Source organism: Quercus robur, chromosome 4, assembly GCF_932294415.1.
Source record: "Quercus robur chromosome 4, dhQueRobu3.1, whole genome shotgun sequence".
NCBI lineage: Eukaryota > Viridiplantae > Streptophyta > Magnoliopsida > Fagales > Fagaceae > Quercus > Quercus robur.
In genome coordinates, this window is record NC_065537.1 from 73,529,068 (window position 1) to 73,545,195 (window position 16,128).

The 16,128-nt window shown below is 33.4% G+C and overlaps 1 protein-coding gene across 1 annotated transcript; it reads left to right on the forward strand.

Moving 5' to 3' along the window:
• Window positions 1-12,595: 12,595 nt before the first annotated feature.
• LOC126723654 (putative wall-associated receptor kinase-like 16) lies at window positions 12,596-15,195 on the forward strand. The gene is made up of 2 exons (XM_050427255.1): window positions 12,596-13,418; window positions 13,895-15,195. The coding sequence occupies exons 1-2, from the start codon at window positions 12,596-12,598 to the stop codon at window positions 15,073-15,075; spliced, it is 2,004 nt and encodes a 667-aa protein (XP_050283212.1). The 3' UTR covers window positions 15,076-15,195.
• The last annotated feature ends 933 nt before the right edge of the window (window positions 15,196-16,128 follow it).

The following is a 16,128-nucleotide window of genomic DNA, read 5'->3' on the forward strand; positions in this document are numbered from 1 at the left end:
TCTGATTTTTTTTTTTTAACGAGGAAGTACTTTTCTCAGTGTTGTACGATCCCATTGAACTGCTCTTATAAAATGCTCTAATCATTTCTTTTCTCTTCTGTTGTGCTCTTTCTTTCCTACTAATTGGTTTTTTAATAACTGGTTTAGAAAGGTTTTTATTATTATTATTCTTTAAAGATATAGCTAATGAGGAGCCTGCCTGCATTTGATAAGGAGTTATTTTTCAAATGAACTCTCCTAAAAACTAGCTTTTGCTGCTTTAGCACAACAACAAGCCACAATTTTATTTGATCCATGACACTTATTGCTGGTGATATATTAAGACTAAAATATTCTCTTCAAGGTTTGGCATTTTGGTTTGATAATTGGTCCACCTTGTAGTTCCATGTAGTCATGTGCACTTACGACTTTGTTTGTTTTGAAGTAAAATATTTTCAAATATAAAATATATTACTAGTAAAACATTTTCAGTAATATATTTTCAAGTATTTGGTATGACAAATAAAAATTTTCAAGCAAATTACCAAAACGATAGCTCAGCCATCGGAACCAGTAGTCAAAACAGTGGCTTTGGTGACTGGACTATAGGCAACTGTCATTGAAGCGGTGTCTTCAGTGACCAGACCGCTAGTACCAGTGGCAAGAATGGTGTCTCTAGTTATTGGACCTCTAGCATTAGTCGCCAGATGGTGCCTGCGATGATCAGACCATCAGGATCGGTCACTGAAGCGGCAACTCCGGCCACCAAATTGCCAACACCAATTGCCCAGACCACCAAACATGTAATCTAACTGCTAGATGTGGTGAGGGAAAGCCATTATGTGTATATGTAATATATTTTTACTATATCTTTAAAGATAAAACATTTTACAACATTTTATAAAAGATTTTATAATTAACGGAAAATATTTTACAACTTTGACCATATTTTAGTATTTTACTTGCAAATAAACACTTGAAAATGGGAAAAATATTTTCCAAAAAATATTTTACTTCAAAATAAACGGAGCATTAAACTATAAGGATAGCTTCTTCTTTCTTCCCTGTCTTCCACTAAATCTGATTAGCATATAAAGCCTTTATAACCGATGAAAAAAATGGTTTATAATCAATTACAAATTAACATAAAAGTAAGACTAAATATGCAAATATAAGAATACTTTATTGTATATATTTCATTTACATTAGTTATATATACTAGCCTCACGATACACACTTCGCACGTGCGATGAGACTCTTTTTTTGGTTTAATATCATAATTATTTATTCATCACAATTTTTTTTTTTATTTAATATCATAATTTTTCATTCATCACAATTTGAGGTATACACATTTACAAATTGTTGATACAACTAGGAGTATCATGAGCTAGCTTCAAAAAATGAACAAATCCACACATAATCATATGATTTTCAATGTTTTTTCAGGGTTCAGTTTCAGTGACTAGCCTCATTACACTGATAGAAAAGGAAAATTGCTATAAAAAAAAAAAAAAAAAAAAAGTTGAACATATACACTATTGTTATTGTTTAATTGCAAATCAAACTATCAATTTGATTGCAAAGACACTTTTTTTTTTTTTTTGGTAAAAGACGATGCATTAAACAGCTAAACAACTACAGCAAGAACAGGACACAACCTGTTGAATGACACACCAAAGTAGTCATCCTCAAAAGCATTACAAATGTCCACAGGAGGACTACTAAAAGAAATGAAATCTACATCTTGGATAGCACCCATCCTAGCCAGCAAATCTGCACACCTATTGGCTTGGCGGTAACAATGGTTGAAGCAAATGCGATGAAAGCGACCTGTCAAATGTCTACAATCATCCAACAGAGGGGAAATGGCATTGTTAACATAAGCAGCATTCTTAAAAACCTCCACCACAGCTTGAGCATCCATTTCAACAACAAGAGAATCAATGTTTAAGTTGCAGCAGAGCAGCAGCCCCTCTCTAAGACCCCAAAGTTCTACGATGAAACTATTAGTTGAGCCAATATGTCTAGTAAAGCCCCCAACCCAATTGTCGTACTCGTCCCTCACCAAACCTCCACATCCAGCTCTATCCGATCCACCAACGCAAGACCCATCAGTATTGAGCTTCTTCCAACCAGCTGGGGGTCTCTCCCATCTAATAGCCCTTAAGGCTTTGTGACTTGGGTTTCTAGGAGAAAGAACACAGCAGAAGAATTCCATAGTTTGGTTCATAATCTCCTTAGATAGATTTTGGTTCTGCCCTTTCCTATTGAAGACAAAAGTGTTTCGACATTTCCAAATACACCATACAGCAAAAGAAAAGATAGAATTCCAGGGGAGGTTACCCCGATCAGAGCTGAAGTTTGTTTTCCCATTGAAAGTAATCCACTCTTGGAGATTGCTCGTCCAAAATTCCTGTTTGGATATGCTCACTCCCAACAGTTGTCAACTTGATTGCAACTGTGCAAATAATGTATGAGCAATATATGAAGACTATAATAGGGATTTGAAAATTTATTCACAAAATGTACATTTCTAAACAAATCCATCCCTCTTACTAAATAAATCAAATGCCTAAAAAATAAAAATAAATCTTCTTTTTTTGTTGGCTAATACGTTCAATACAATTTATCATGAATGATAAATCTGAATATGGGCCCCCAACTTTACTACAAAATTATATGCAAGCGTAATATAACAATAGCTAAAATAAATTCATCCCAAAACAAACAAACGAAAAAATTGATATGATTCTATAAGGGAAAACTTGAAATCTATGTACAAATAATTGGCACTCCAATTATGGATCTATAGGAAGATGCCAACAATATTGAATAAAATCCAAAATTTTAATTAAAAGTAAAAAAGTACAATAATTACTAAATCAAAAGAAACAAAAAATTTGGACAATAAGAATAAGATTTGAGATAATTTGCCACTTTCTTGAGTAAATTTTGCTTTCTTCTCCATTTTTCGCTACTCTTTTTTGGGGAAAGTTTGAAGTGGTGGGGGTACTGTAGAATTACCAGCTATCCTAAAATTTATAGTAATATTTATGAGAAGTTTTGAGCATGTCTCTATGGATAAGGATGTCTAGTTTTTTTTTTTTTTTTCCCCAAACCGCATGGGATGCAGTTAAAGAAGTAATTTGAGTTCAAATAGAAGAACATTAGGATTATTTGCATTTTTTTTTTTTTTTGATACAAGGATTATTTTCATTTTGAACAAACAGAAAGGAAACGTGAAGGTTTGTTTAAATAATAAATTAAAAAAAAAAAAAAAAAAAAAAAAAAAAAAAAAAAAACGTGTGGTTGTGCGTTAGTGGGAAAATGGTAAAAAACGTGAAGAGTGTGTTTTTTTTTTAAAGAAAAGTTAATGAAGTCTGGATGAGTTTTTAAAAAATTAAACCTGAAAATTTTGGTATCAGAAAATTTTAGTTTAGGTCAAATTTCACGTTAAAACAATTTTTTTTTAAAGGAAAAGATAATGATGTCTATATTTTGGATGAGTTTTAAGAATAAAACCTGAAAATTTTGCTAAAAGGTTGTGTAACTGCTTGGTAGTGGGGATAACCCACTAGAACATGGGATTTGATTTTTTTTTTTTTTAACTATTTTTAAATTTAGTTATTGAATATCCTTATATGCCCCATTTTTTATTTTTTAAGTGTAATGATAATATAACATATTAAGGGTTCTTTAATCAATAGAGGTAGAAGTAACTAACTTTTCGAATCCTCTTAATATATAGAAATAATGAATTAAATTAACTATATAAACAAGACCTTGTGAAATAAGGGATTAGGAATTCAAATACTTGAGTTCCTATCAACAATTTAAATTAAATTATATAATAGGGTCCTATTAACAAGTACTCTAAAAATGTCGGTTACTTTTTTCTTTTTCTTATAATAAATGTGATTGGTATTACTTCAACAATTAATATATATACATATATGGGTTATGTTCAAGTTACACCTAGTGTAAATCTAAACAAAGTTACACCATCCAATTATTTGTTATAGAATTCATATTTTGAAAATCTCATCGTTGAATTTCATGTTCAATATGTTCTTAACATTCATGCCAATTTTTATGTCAATTGGATGTTATTTATTATTCAATCCATAAACTCATCCTTCATGCATTATTTTAAACTACAAAAACTTGAATTTAAATAATTGATTTATGACATAACTATTAATTTTTTATCACCTTGAAATTTTGCAAGCATGGAGAATATACGAAGATAATATAATCCAACAATGGATTTGTCAAAATTTGCATCCATTTAAAAAAGGTGTAACTCTAAACAATGTTACACCACCCAATGATTTGTTATAAAATTTATATTTTGAAAATCTCACCGTTGAATTACATGTTCTATATGTTCTTAACATTCATGCCAATTTTTATGTCAATTAGATGTTATTTACCATTCGATTCATAAACTCATCTTTCATGCATTATTTTAAACTACAAACACATGAATTTAAACAATTAATTGATGACATAACTATTAATTTTTTATCACCATGAAATTTTGTAACGGTGAATTTGTCAAAATTCGCATCCAATGGAGAATATACGGGTCGGGTTCAAGTTACACCTGGTGTAACTCTAAGTAATGTTACACCACCCAATAACTTGTTATAGAATTCAAATTTTGAAAATCTCACCATTGAATTACATGTTCTATATGTTCTTAACATTCATGCCAATTTTTATGTCAATTGGATGTTATTTACCATTCGATCCATAAACTCATCTTTCATGCATTATTTTAAACTACAAAAATTTGAATTTAAACAATTGATTGATGACATAACTATTAATTTTTGATCACTTTGAAATTTTGCAAGCATGGAGAATATACGAAAATAATATAATCTAATAATGGATTTGTCAAAATTCACATCCAATTAAAAAAGATTGAGTGGTGTAACATTGCTTAAAGTTACACCTGGTGTAACTTTAAGTAATGTTACACCACCTAATAACTTGTTATAGAATTTATATTTCGAAAATCTCACCGTCGAATTACATGTTCTATATGTTCTTAACATTCATGCCAATTTTTATGTCAATTGGATGTTATTTACCATTCGATCCATAAACTCATCTTTCATGCATTATTTTAAACTACAAAAATTTGAATTTAAACAATTGATTGATGACATAACTATTAATTTTTTATCATCTTGAAATTTTGCAAGTATGGAGAATATATGAAGATAATATAATCTAACAGTGGATTTGTCAAAATTCACATCCAATTAAAAAAAAATTGAGCGGTGTAACATTGCTTAAAGTTACACCAGTTGTAACTTGAACCCTACCCTATATGGGTTGGGTTCAAGTTACACATGGTGTAACTCTAAGTAATGTTACACCACCCTCGATTGTAGATACCATATGTTTGTGGCTAAAATCCTATAAATTGTTTAAATTTTCATAAGGGACAAATGCTATTAAAATCTGTGAATGCAATTGTAGATACCATATTTTCTCTACCCTTGATTTGCATGTCGAACCCCTAAAAATATTTATTTTTCACCGGGAGACCGTGGGAGCGTCTAGCTTGACTTGGGACAATGTGTTTAGACATCGAAGCACTCCAAGTTCCTTTTTAGGTCAAATTGGCTAAAATGCCCTTGGTCAACCCAAGTTGACTGAAGCTCAAAATTGGTCGAAACTGCCCCAAAACAACATTTCTCATGTTTATATATCAAACCTAAGGCTATCAGAGATTTTTATCAATTTTGACCAAGTTTGACCTAAGATTAACTCCTAGGAGCGACTGAAAACCTAACTTTGATTTAACCATCAAAATGGGTTGGAACCAATGTCATTGTGTAGATTATGGAATTCCCTTTCCAATGACTTTTCATTGGTCAAAATTGGAGTTAAAATGGTTGAGATATCTTGAAAACTATGCTGGGCGCGTTAGCTTGCATCTCGAGGCCATAACTTTCGATCTAACCATTGTATTTTCAAGATGTCCAGTGTTCTAAAAACTAGACATCCATAAATTTCCATGGATACCAAGATTAGATCAATCAGAGCAAGGAAAGACCTTCAAATGATCAATCAAAGTTTGGACTAGAAAGCTAGGGATGATGCTAGGGCTGCTGATGTTAGCATATGGGTCCCGCGCACACTTAGTGCATGCTGGAAACTGAAAGATCACAAAAAAATATATAAAACCTCCAAGACCCTAAGAACTAAAATGAAGGAATTTTGGACATTCTGAGCATTTTTCTAGAGCATTTCTCTCTCTCTCTCTTTCCTCCTAAATTCTCTCCTAAACACACAAAAAAACCTTTGATTTCTCATTTTTTCCACACATCAAGAGGTAGTGTTCTTGCTTTCTTCTCCCTCTCCTTGGTCCATATACTTTGGATTTGAGGTTTAGGGGTGTAGATGTAGCTTTTTAGCAACAATCTACACCCATTTAATTTTATTGCTCATTATTGCTTTCATTTAATTTCCTAGTATGATTTATTGCTTTTCCTAGCATGATTTATTGCTTTTCCTAGCATGTTTTATTACTTTTTTAGCATGTTTTATTGTTTTCCTAACATGTTTTACTGCTTTGATGTTGTTGGCCTAACCTTCTTGGGTTAGGATATGTCTAAATTTCTTGTTTATGTGCTCTTTGTCATGCTTATGGTCTTAAAGTTTTGTGTGGATGCTATGCCTAGTGCTTTTTTTAGCTTTTATGCATCTTATTATTGCCTTTTTCTCGTGTTTGGTTTTGGGTAGGGTGTAGATCTAGATCTAGTGGTCTAGGCCTACATCCACACACCTAAGTTCAATAAAGGGAGTCTGATATTTGCATGCTTATGTTTTGTTTGCTCTTTTTCGTGCTTTTTATGTTTAGATCTCATTTCTTGCTTCCTTGCTATGCTTCACATGTTTGTTTCCCTTTTTTGGGCTTGTATGCTTGCACCTTTGGTGCCTCTTTATTCGTTTGGTTGCATCCTTACCCTTTTCTGGCTTGTTTGGATGCAATTGTGTGGTGAGAGTACATCTTTGTGATGTCGACTTGCTTGTAGCTTTCTTTTCTCTCCTTTGTTTAGCTTTGCATGTTAGGGCTTCTCTTATTGGCCTCGTATGTGCCTTATAACATGATTTATCTTTGCCCTTTATGTGATGACATGCTTCACTTCCTTTGTACTTGCTATGCTTGCTTTGTGCCACCTCGTATGGGTTTCCTTGCTTTTGTTTGCATCTTTTCATCTTTGTTTTCATGTTTATGCATGTGTGTTTGTGTGCTTGTTTGTGTCATCAAGCATAATTCCTATCTATTATTTTGTGCGAGCTCACACCCGTCTTTGTACACAAAATCCTGAGTCCCTTTTAGGAACTTTTCTTGATGGTACATGTCTCATTTGTATTCCAATATGATGGAACCACAGACACGGAATCCAAACTCACATTTGTCCTTCTAGAACACCCTTTTTTGTTTGCTTGTTTGATAACATGCTTGTTTGTTGCCTTGCATGCTTTCTTTATTTGTTTGCCAATATCTCAGTTTTTTGTCAATATCTGAACTTATGATCATCTTTATGCTAATGATGGACCTACCATTTTCATGCATTTATGTAAAAAATAAAATAAAATAAATAAAAATCAACTACGATTCGAAGGCATCACAAACAGCTTGGTCTAACTTGCTAGAGCAAATACTGAAATACTTTTTTGATATTCAAGTAAACATCGGAACTATTTAAAGAATAAAAATGAGAGAACAAAGTAAAAGGTAGAAAATGCCTTGAGTTTTTCCAAGAAGAAATTAAATGTAGATCCAATTTTGACTTGGGAAATGAAAATATATAAAATAATTGGTGTTAGGGTTAGATTATACATTTCCTTTCTTTCTTTTTTAAGAGCGATTGTATATCTTCCTTGACCATACATCTCCATTAGTTTAAACTGTATAGGTTGGCTAAATTAGGACTTAAAGAATGAGTAGAAACATTGGTTTGATCAATTGGGATTACAAAGAGACACAAAGGAGTGAAGATGAGTGTTAAATACTAGATGATGAGTTGGAAGTTAATTTAATTTTCTTTATAAAAAAAAAATGGAAGTGATCAAAGAAGAAGCCACATGGCCAAACCTCATGCTCTCCCACATAAGGTCTCTGCTTTTATATATATACTAAGTCATATTTCATTAAGTCATATTTCATACCCAGATATAAGAAAAGGGAAAAAAAAATTATCGGTGGCAGTTTCGGCGATCTGATGATGACAGGTAAATGGCCTGATCGATGGAGTTAATGGCACTTAAATTTCTCTTCCTCAATATCAATTCTTGTGTGTGCCTGTGGTTTCGGTGTTCTGAGTCTGGCGAGGGAACGGATGGCAGTGGAAAAACTGACCATATGGTGGAACTTAGATATTTCTCTCTTAACGTTGTACGAACTCTGTCTCTCTTTGTGAATGTATCTTTCTTAGTCTCTGTTCTCTTCCTCTTTCTCCTAGTTCGTACAGCAAGCAAGCCTTTTTTTTAATTGATTTATGCGGTTAATTTTTTTATTTATAATGAGAGGCTTTTAAACGATGTTGTAGCATTGCCAAACAACATAATATATCGCATTTTAACTTATACGTGGAAGAATTTTAAGTGGGCATTTTTCCTACATGGCAGCACCTCCTTGATTGTAGGAAAAGACTTCTGCTATTATATATTGTATATGACTAGTCGTACACCCGCATGATACGTGGGAATAATTATTTTGTATTGTAATATAATGTATAATTTTTTTCTCTAAAATTTTTTGAAGATAAATTGTTCTCCCTTAAAATTAAACAATTTCTATTCGGTCCAATTAGGTCTATTTCGGTTCAATTTTTTCCACTCGGTCCAATTTGGTCCCCCTTCAGTCCATTTAAGACTAATTAGGCCTTAAATTTATTCTTTCTGTATAAATTCATTTTTTTTCTTTTCAAGTTTATCTCAAAAATTCTTTTTTTTTTCTTAATTTTTGGGTTGAAAAGTATAAAATTTTATTATATTTGGGCTAAACTATTAGTTTTGAGTTAAAATATACAAAGAAAATACTAAAATAGACATTAGAAATTAGAAATATGAGCCCTAAAAATGTAATAAAAATGACAAATATTCAAAAGTCTTATCCGGTCCACATTGGTTCTATTCAATCCATTTTGTCCTCTTCAGTCCTATTTGGTCCTATTTAGTCCATTCTATCTACTAAAGTTCTATTCGATTCAATTTAGTCCACTTTGGTCCATTTACCCACATTTGCCCTATTCGGTCCACATTGGTCATATTCTGTCCACTTTGTTCCTTTGGTCTATTTTGTCTACTTTGGTTCTATTTGGTCCTAGTCAGTCTATTTCTATCTACTAAAGTTCTATTCGATCCAATTTAGTCCACTTCGGTCCATTTAGTCCACATTTGCCCTATTCGGTCCACATTGGTCATATTTTGTCCACTTTAGTCAATTTTGTTTACTTTGGTTCTATTTGGTCCTATTCGGTCCATTTTGTCCGCTTTGGTTCTATTTGGTCCTATTCGGTCCATTTTGTCCACTTTGGTTCTATTCGGTCCATTCTGTCCACTTCGATCCTATTCAGTCGACAATACTCCTATTTGGTCCGATTTGGTCCCATTCGGTCCAATTTAGTCTCATTCGGTCCATTCTATCTACTCTGATCATATTCAGTCCATTCATTCTTATTTTGTCCATTTGGTCATGTTCTGTCCATTTGGTCCAATTCGGTCTATTCAGATCACTTCTGTTTGTTTTGGTCCACTTCGATCTATTTTTGTGCACTTACCTAATGAGAAAATACATGTTTGAGTTGAAAGCACCTAATCTAAGTCTAAAATTTTAAGCATAGCATATATATATTGTTTCTACACTTTTGTTAAGCCACATTAATGTAGCATTTCATTTCACTTTGGTAATAGCTAAATTTAAGTGAAAGTCTTCCTAAACATGAAGGCTATGAATATACAAATGTAATCTTAAGGGCAGTTATTCATTTGTTTTGACGTCGTTACTTTTAAAAGAATTGTATGAGGTTGATTATACATTTAAGTAAAATAAATAAAAATATACATATATGTATGTATGTATGTATGTATGTATAAGTTTTATTTAAATAAATAATTCTTCTCTCAAAAGAGATTAACATGATAATCAAAATTATACTGAATATGTATAATTTATTCTCTAAATTTTATTGGAGAGAGAGAGAGAGAGAGAGAGAGAGATTGCTTGTGATGGGGAACTAAAAAATACATCACCAAAATATATTAACCCAAAATAGAGTCTTACAAATCATAATGATTCATCAATATAAAGTAGAGTTGTAAGAAAGAATAAAAAATTAAGAGAAAGAGAATAACCACTCTTTCAAGAGAGAATGTGAGAAAGAATAATAAAAAATTCATAGAAAATAATATGAGAAAAAAAAAAGTAAAAATAAAAAATATAGGAATAAACACCAAATTATCAAGTCATGTTATGTAATAAAATAACATTATATTCTTATATACTATCCTTATAATGCAATATGATAACATCTAATATCAAAAAGAATAAAACAAAACAACTTAAAAACAAAAGAAATTTAATCACATCAACTCAAAGAAGAGTTCCAAATAATACAAAAATTCATCAACCTAAAACTAGAGATACAAGAAAAATATTTTAAAAATCCAACAAAAATGAAGAAAAAAAATGAGAGAGAGAAAGAACCTTTTGTGTGAGAAAAAACTATAAATAGAATGAAAAAGAGAGTTGTAAATTTACAATATGAGGAGTGGACTAAGAAAAGCAAAAAATAAAGGAAGATAAAAGGATAGAAGAAAAGTGCTATTAAGTTAAATAGTGGTCGGGAGATGAAAAGGTAAAAGAGATGGGAAAGTTATAAAAAGTTTAACAATAAGTTGAAAAATTAATAAATAAATAATAAGAGAGAGAATGTTTAAAATGGGTGGATGATGTGGCCATTGATGTGGCTCAGCAGGAGCATAGCAATAATAAATGCTACGCTTCAGCTTTTAGTTATATATAGATATAGATATAGATATAGACATAGACATAGATAGATATCGATTAATATTGATTGACTGATTGATTAGTGAGAAGTCACCTCATGTGTTGAACAAAAATACACGTCGCACTTAAAAAAAGAAAAAAAAGAACTACAATTCCTACAAACACCTCACAAAGATAAGCAGTGTTTGACCTAATCAACAACAGACTATAAGCCAACTAAAACACACGCAAGTCATGCCTTAATACAATTCCTCAATTTTCCACTCTTTTTTTTTTTTTTTTTTTTTTGAGGAACCAATAAGAAAATATTTTATAAATGAACTAAATCAGATTGGAATAATGATTCCAGCTCAGACGGTAGATCTTCTACCTATACATTAAGATCTGCAGATAAAACTGCTTTTCTAGCAAGGGAATGAGCGAGCTGGTTGTCCTCCCTTTTTACATGTTTGAAGCTATATTTATGAAAAACCTCTAACAGCAATCAAATCTCTTCAATAACATGACCAAACATAGTTTTTGATGGTGCCTGGTTGTTGATAGCTGTGACAACTCTTTTGCTATCTCCTTCGAACTCCACCTTAGAAATGCAAAGTTCTCTATCAAAACTTACTGCCCTACTAGCTGCCAAGGCTTCCACCAAATCTACTGAGTGAGGTAGCGGAATTTTTTGGCTGAGGGCTGCTATTACATTCCCATAGGCATCCCGAATCACTACACCAATACCACCTAGGAAGAGCTCAGAGAAAATCGATCCATCAAAATTTGCTTTGTACATTCCTTCACTTGGAGGGTTCCACCTAACCGGACTCCTTGGTTGCAGATCTCTAAGAGGTTTTTGTTGCACATCGAGCAATTCATTGAGTAGTTCCTTAGCTTTCAATGCCACTTCTGTCAAAGTCCATGTTGGTTGCTTTTCTCTGATACTATTTCTTCTTTGCCAAAGGCACCAGGTAATCATAGAAAATAATGCCACTTTGAGAGAAGGAGCTTGTTCAATCACTGTACTAGCCAATTCAACAAACGATCTAAACTTTTTCTGATAGAAATGGAGGAAGTTAATTTCTGACCGCCAAACTGATAGAGCCAGGTCACATATCCATAAGGCATGTAAGCAATCTTCTGAGTGTTCCCCACAGTAACTGCATTGATTTTCCTTGAGGACATTCCGTTTGAATAAGTTTTGCTTGGTCGGGAGACTCTTTGGCAGCACTCCACTTGAAATGTCTAATTTTGTTTGGGACTTGAACTTTCCAGATTTTACTCCACAGCTTGTTTGAAGTTTCAGCATTAGAGCAATTTGGAAGGCAATTGTGGAATTCAGAAACTAGCATCCGGTAGGCAGTTTTTACAGAATATTCACCATCCTGAGACAGCGGCCAAATGAGTGTATTCCTGTTGCTGTAGTTGCTGATAGTTTTTCTCTTGATACACTGCTTCCCAATGTTTCCACTTTGCATATGAAAATTGACACTTCTAAGTTTGACTATGTATGTCCCTTGAAATCCATACCATAATAAGAAATAAGAAAAGAAAGCCAAACTCATTTGAACTGTTTGGAAACTCAAGTGATCAATGAAGAGCTTTTCATTCTACACTCTCTCAATAGCCCTGTTTCTATGTTTGTTTTATGACACAACACATTGCCAACAAGCTTACCTGAACAATTCACAGCTCAACTGCACTGGTGACCCTTCTATATCAAAAGGGTACCTATGCAATCGTCCTCTGCAGTCATGCAAATCCTATGTAACCTTCAGGTCCCAACCATCCTATGAAACTGCCAAAAGCATTGCCGATTTGCTTGGATCCGAAGCCTCCCTCATTGCTTCAATAAACAATGTCTCAAATATTTTTGACAGCATTCCAGCTGATAAGTTGACTACAGTTCCAATTACATGCTTATGTTCTGGCACTATCTACCAGTACTATGCTCATTACACAGCCAAGAAATCAGATACATATTTTCATATAGCGAATGATACTTACCAAGGCCTTACCACTTGCCAGGCACTGACTGGTCAAAACTACTATAATAGTGAAGATATTCCGGTGGGCACAGAGCTGACGGTTCCAGTGAGATGTGCATGCCCAACTGAGAATCAAACGGAGAATGGAGTCATCTCCTTGCTCGATTATATGGTGAAAAGAAATGATACAGTTTTATCAATTGCAAAGGCTTTTGGGGTGAGTGTGCGGAGCGTATTAGAGGCAAACATGTTGTCACAGAATAGCACTATCTATCCATTTACACCTATTCTGGTTCCTCTGGAAAGCAAAACTTGCACTACAAATCCGGGTAGTTTCTTTTGCGACTGTCCTAATGGCTATGCTGCAGATGGTGTCAGCTGCAAGACCGATCCTAGAAAGCTTCCGGTCAAATGGATTGCTCTATTAGGTATCTGTGTGTGTGTGTGTGTGTGTGTGTGTTTGTGTGTATTAGCTAGCCATTGTCTTGAAGAAACAAACTCAATTGGTTGGAGTAATTAAGTAGTCACATCCCATATCAACTAGTAGTAACCAATAATCAGTGATTAATATCCTTATATCTAGTATCAAAACCTCACAGAAAGAAAGGAAAATTGGGTTCTCTATATGTCTAACCATGCTCACAGAATCTAGCAATTTTGCACTCACTGGAATCAAGACATACAATCCCAAAATTGTCTTGGAGATGGGTTTTTAATCAAAATCAAATTAGGCTATCTGCAAATTCTCCAAGGATAACCAGAATCACACACGCACATTTACTAGTTAAATTTTCTCGATATGATCGACGAAGGTCTAATTTAGATTAGTCTTTCAACTAAAGTACTGCAGAAAGAATTACACAGATTTCATATAGTTTGATCAATTTTTTATTCTTTACTTCAGGTATTGGCATTGGCGTGGGATTCTTGTGTCTATTTCTTTTAGGCTACAAGTTATATCAGTTCCTAAAGAAAAGAAAAGACAGAATTCATAAGGAAAAATTGTTCAAGCAAAACGGTGGCTTCTTGTTACAAGAAAAATTCTCATCTTGTGGAAGTAGTGAGAAAGCAAAGATATTCACTGCAGAGGAACTGCAAAGGGCAACAGACAGCTACAATAAAAGCAGATTTCTTGGTCAAGGAGGCTATGGCACAGTTTATAAAGGAATGTTACCTGATGGCAACATAGTTGCAGTTAAAAAGTCCAAAGGAATCGATAAAAGCCAAATTGAGCAATTCATTAATGAGGTTGTCATTCTTTCCCAAATCAATCATAGAAACATTGTCAAATTGTTGGGTTGTTGTTTGGAGACCGACTATCCATTACTTGTTTATGAATTTATTCCTAATGGAACCCTTTCCCAACATATCCATTGGCAAAAAGATCTTGAATTATCACTTTCATGGGAGAACCGCATTAGAATTGCATGTGAAGTTGCTGGAGCAGTAGCATATATGCATGGTGCAGCTTCAATCCCCATCCTTCATCGAGACATCAAATCTTCCAACATTCTCTTGGATGATAAGTATGCTGCCAAAGTGTCTGACTTTGGTACATCAAGAGCAGTCCCAGATGATAAAACTCACCTCACCACAGAAGTGAAAGGAACTTTGGGGTATTTGGACCCAGAGTACTTCCAATCAAGTCAATTCACAGATAAAAGTGATGTATATAGCTTTGGAGTTGTGCTTGTAGAGCTTCTAACCGGGAAAAAACCAATTTCTTTTGTGAGAGATGAAGAAGAGAGAAATCTTGTTTCGCACTTCATTGCATTGACAAAGGAGGATAGACTGCATCAGATTTTACAACCTCAAGTCGCTAGAGAAGCAAGTAGAAAAGATATTCATGCTATTGCAAATCTAGCAATGAGATGTTTGAGATTGAATGGAAAAAAGCGGCCTTCAATGAAAGAAGTTTCGATGGAGCTGGAAGCTTTGAGAATATCTCAAAAATGCTTAGAGAATTTCCAAGAGCCTCATTTATTGAAAGATGAAGTATCATCCATAGGCAGCACAAGGGAAAGCCAAGTATCTTCAGAGGTATTCTCCTTGATAGGCAGCACAGAGAGTTTGCATCGATCTTGAAATCAGCTTGATAGAGGAACTTTTTTCTTTCTTCTGTAGTCTTAACAGAGGTATTCACCTTTCAAAGAATTGTGAAGGGTAATGGTTTTTAAAGTAATGACCAAGTTCATTTCCTCCTAAGCATCAATTGTCACATCCCAAACCCAAAGGGTTCAAAGCTTGAAAAAACTAACCATCAAAAGAAACTGTAGGAGATTTTTATTTTTGTCCTTTCCCAAATAAGTAATATAATTATATGATAAAATATTCACAGGCCAAAATCTTCACAACATAAGTCAGAGCACATATTTACAACGATACAACTACAAATCATATGCCTTCAAAAATACATGAATATAATCCGAACAGCAAATGATTTAACATAAAGTCACAGTGTTCTCTGGAATATACAACCCCAGCAACAAATCTTGGTCTTTCTCAACAAACCTAAGGCTAACTCAGGAGCCCAACTTCCAATAAAATTAACTATTGCCACCAAAAGTTAGCAAGACTAGATCACTAACCATTTATAACGTGAATCTCCCAGAAAGCATTGTAGTCCAATCACAATCAGTAAAGGCTAGTACACCGTTCCTGTATATTATAGGGGTGTACTACTCACAAACCCATAATCTTTAGGAAATTAACATAGTGTTTCCAAGAAAATGTCATCATGAGTGACCTAACCAGGTTGGTCTCCATACATTTGTAATAAAGTAAATTTATCAAAATTTTAAGATCAATTTTATTTTTTGATAAAAATAGCCCACTAAATAATTTAATATATTATATACAAAATTCCTAGAACAAAAAAAAAGTTCCAACTCTCACACAAACACACACACACATGAAAACCACCACAAAACAAAACAAAACCAAAAATACAAAAACACAAACAAAATCAAAATTATATATATTCTCATGAACTAGGTGAAGGGATACATTTTCCAAGAATTCAAACAACGTTTCAGCTTCCAAGGCACCAAATTCTGCCAATCTCAACATTCTAGTAATGAAAAAAGAATGGATCATGTTTAACATGCCAATTAATTTACTGCACATAACAGATTCAGG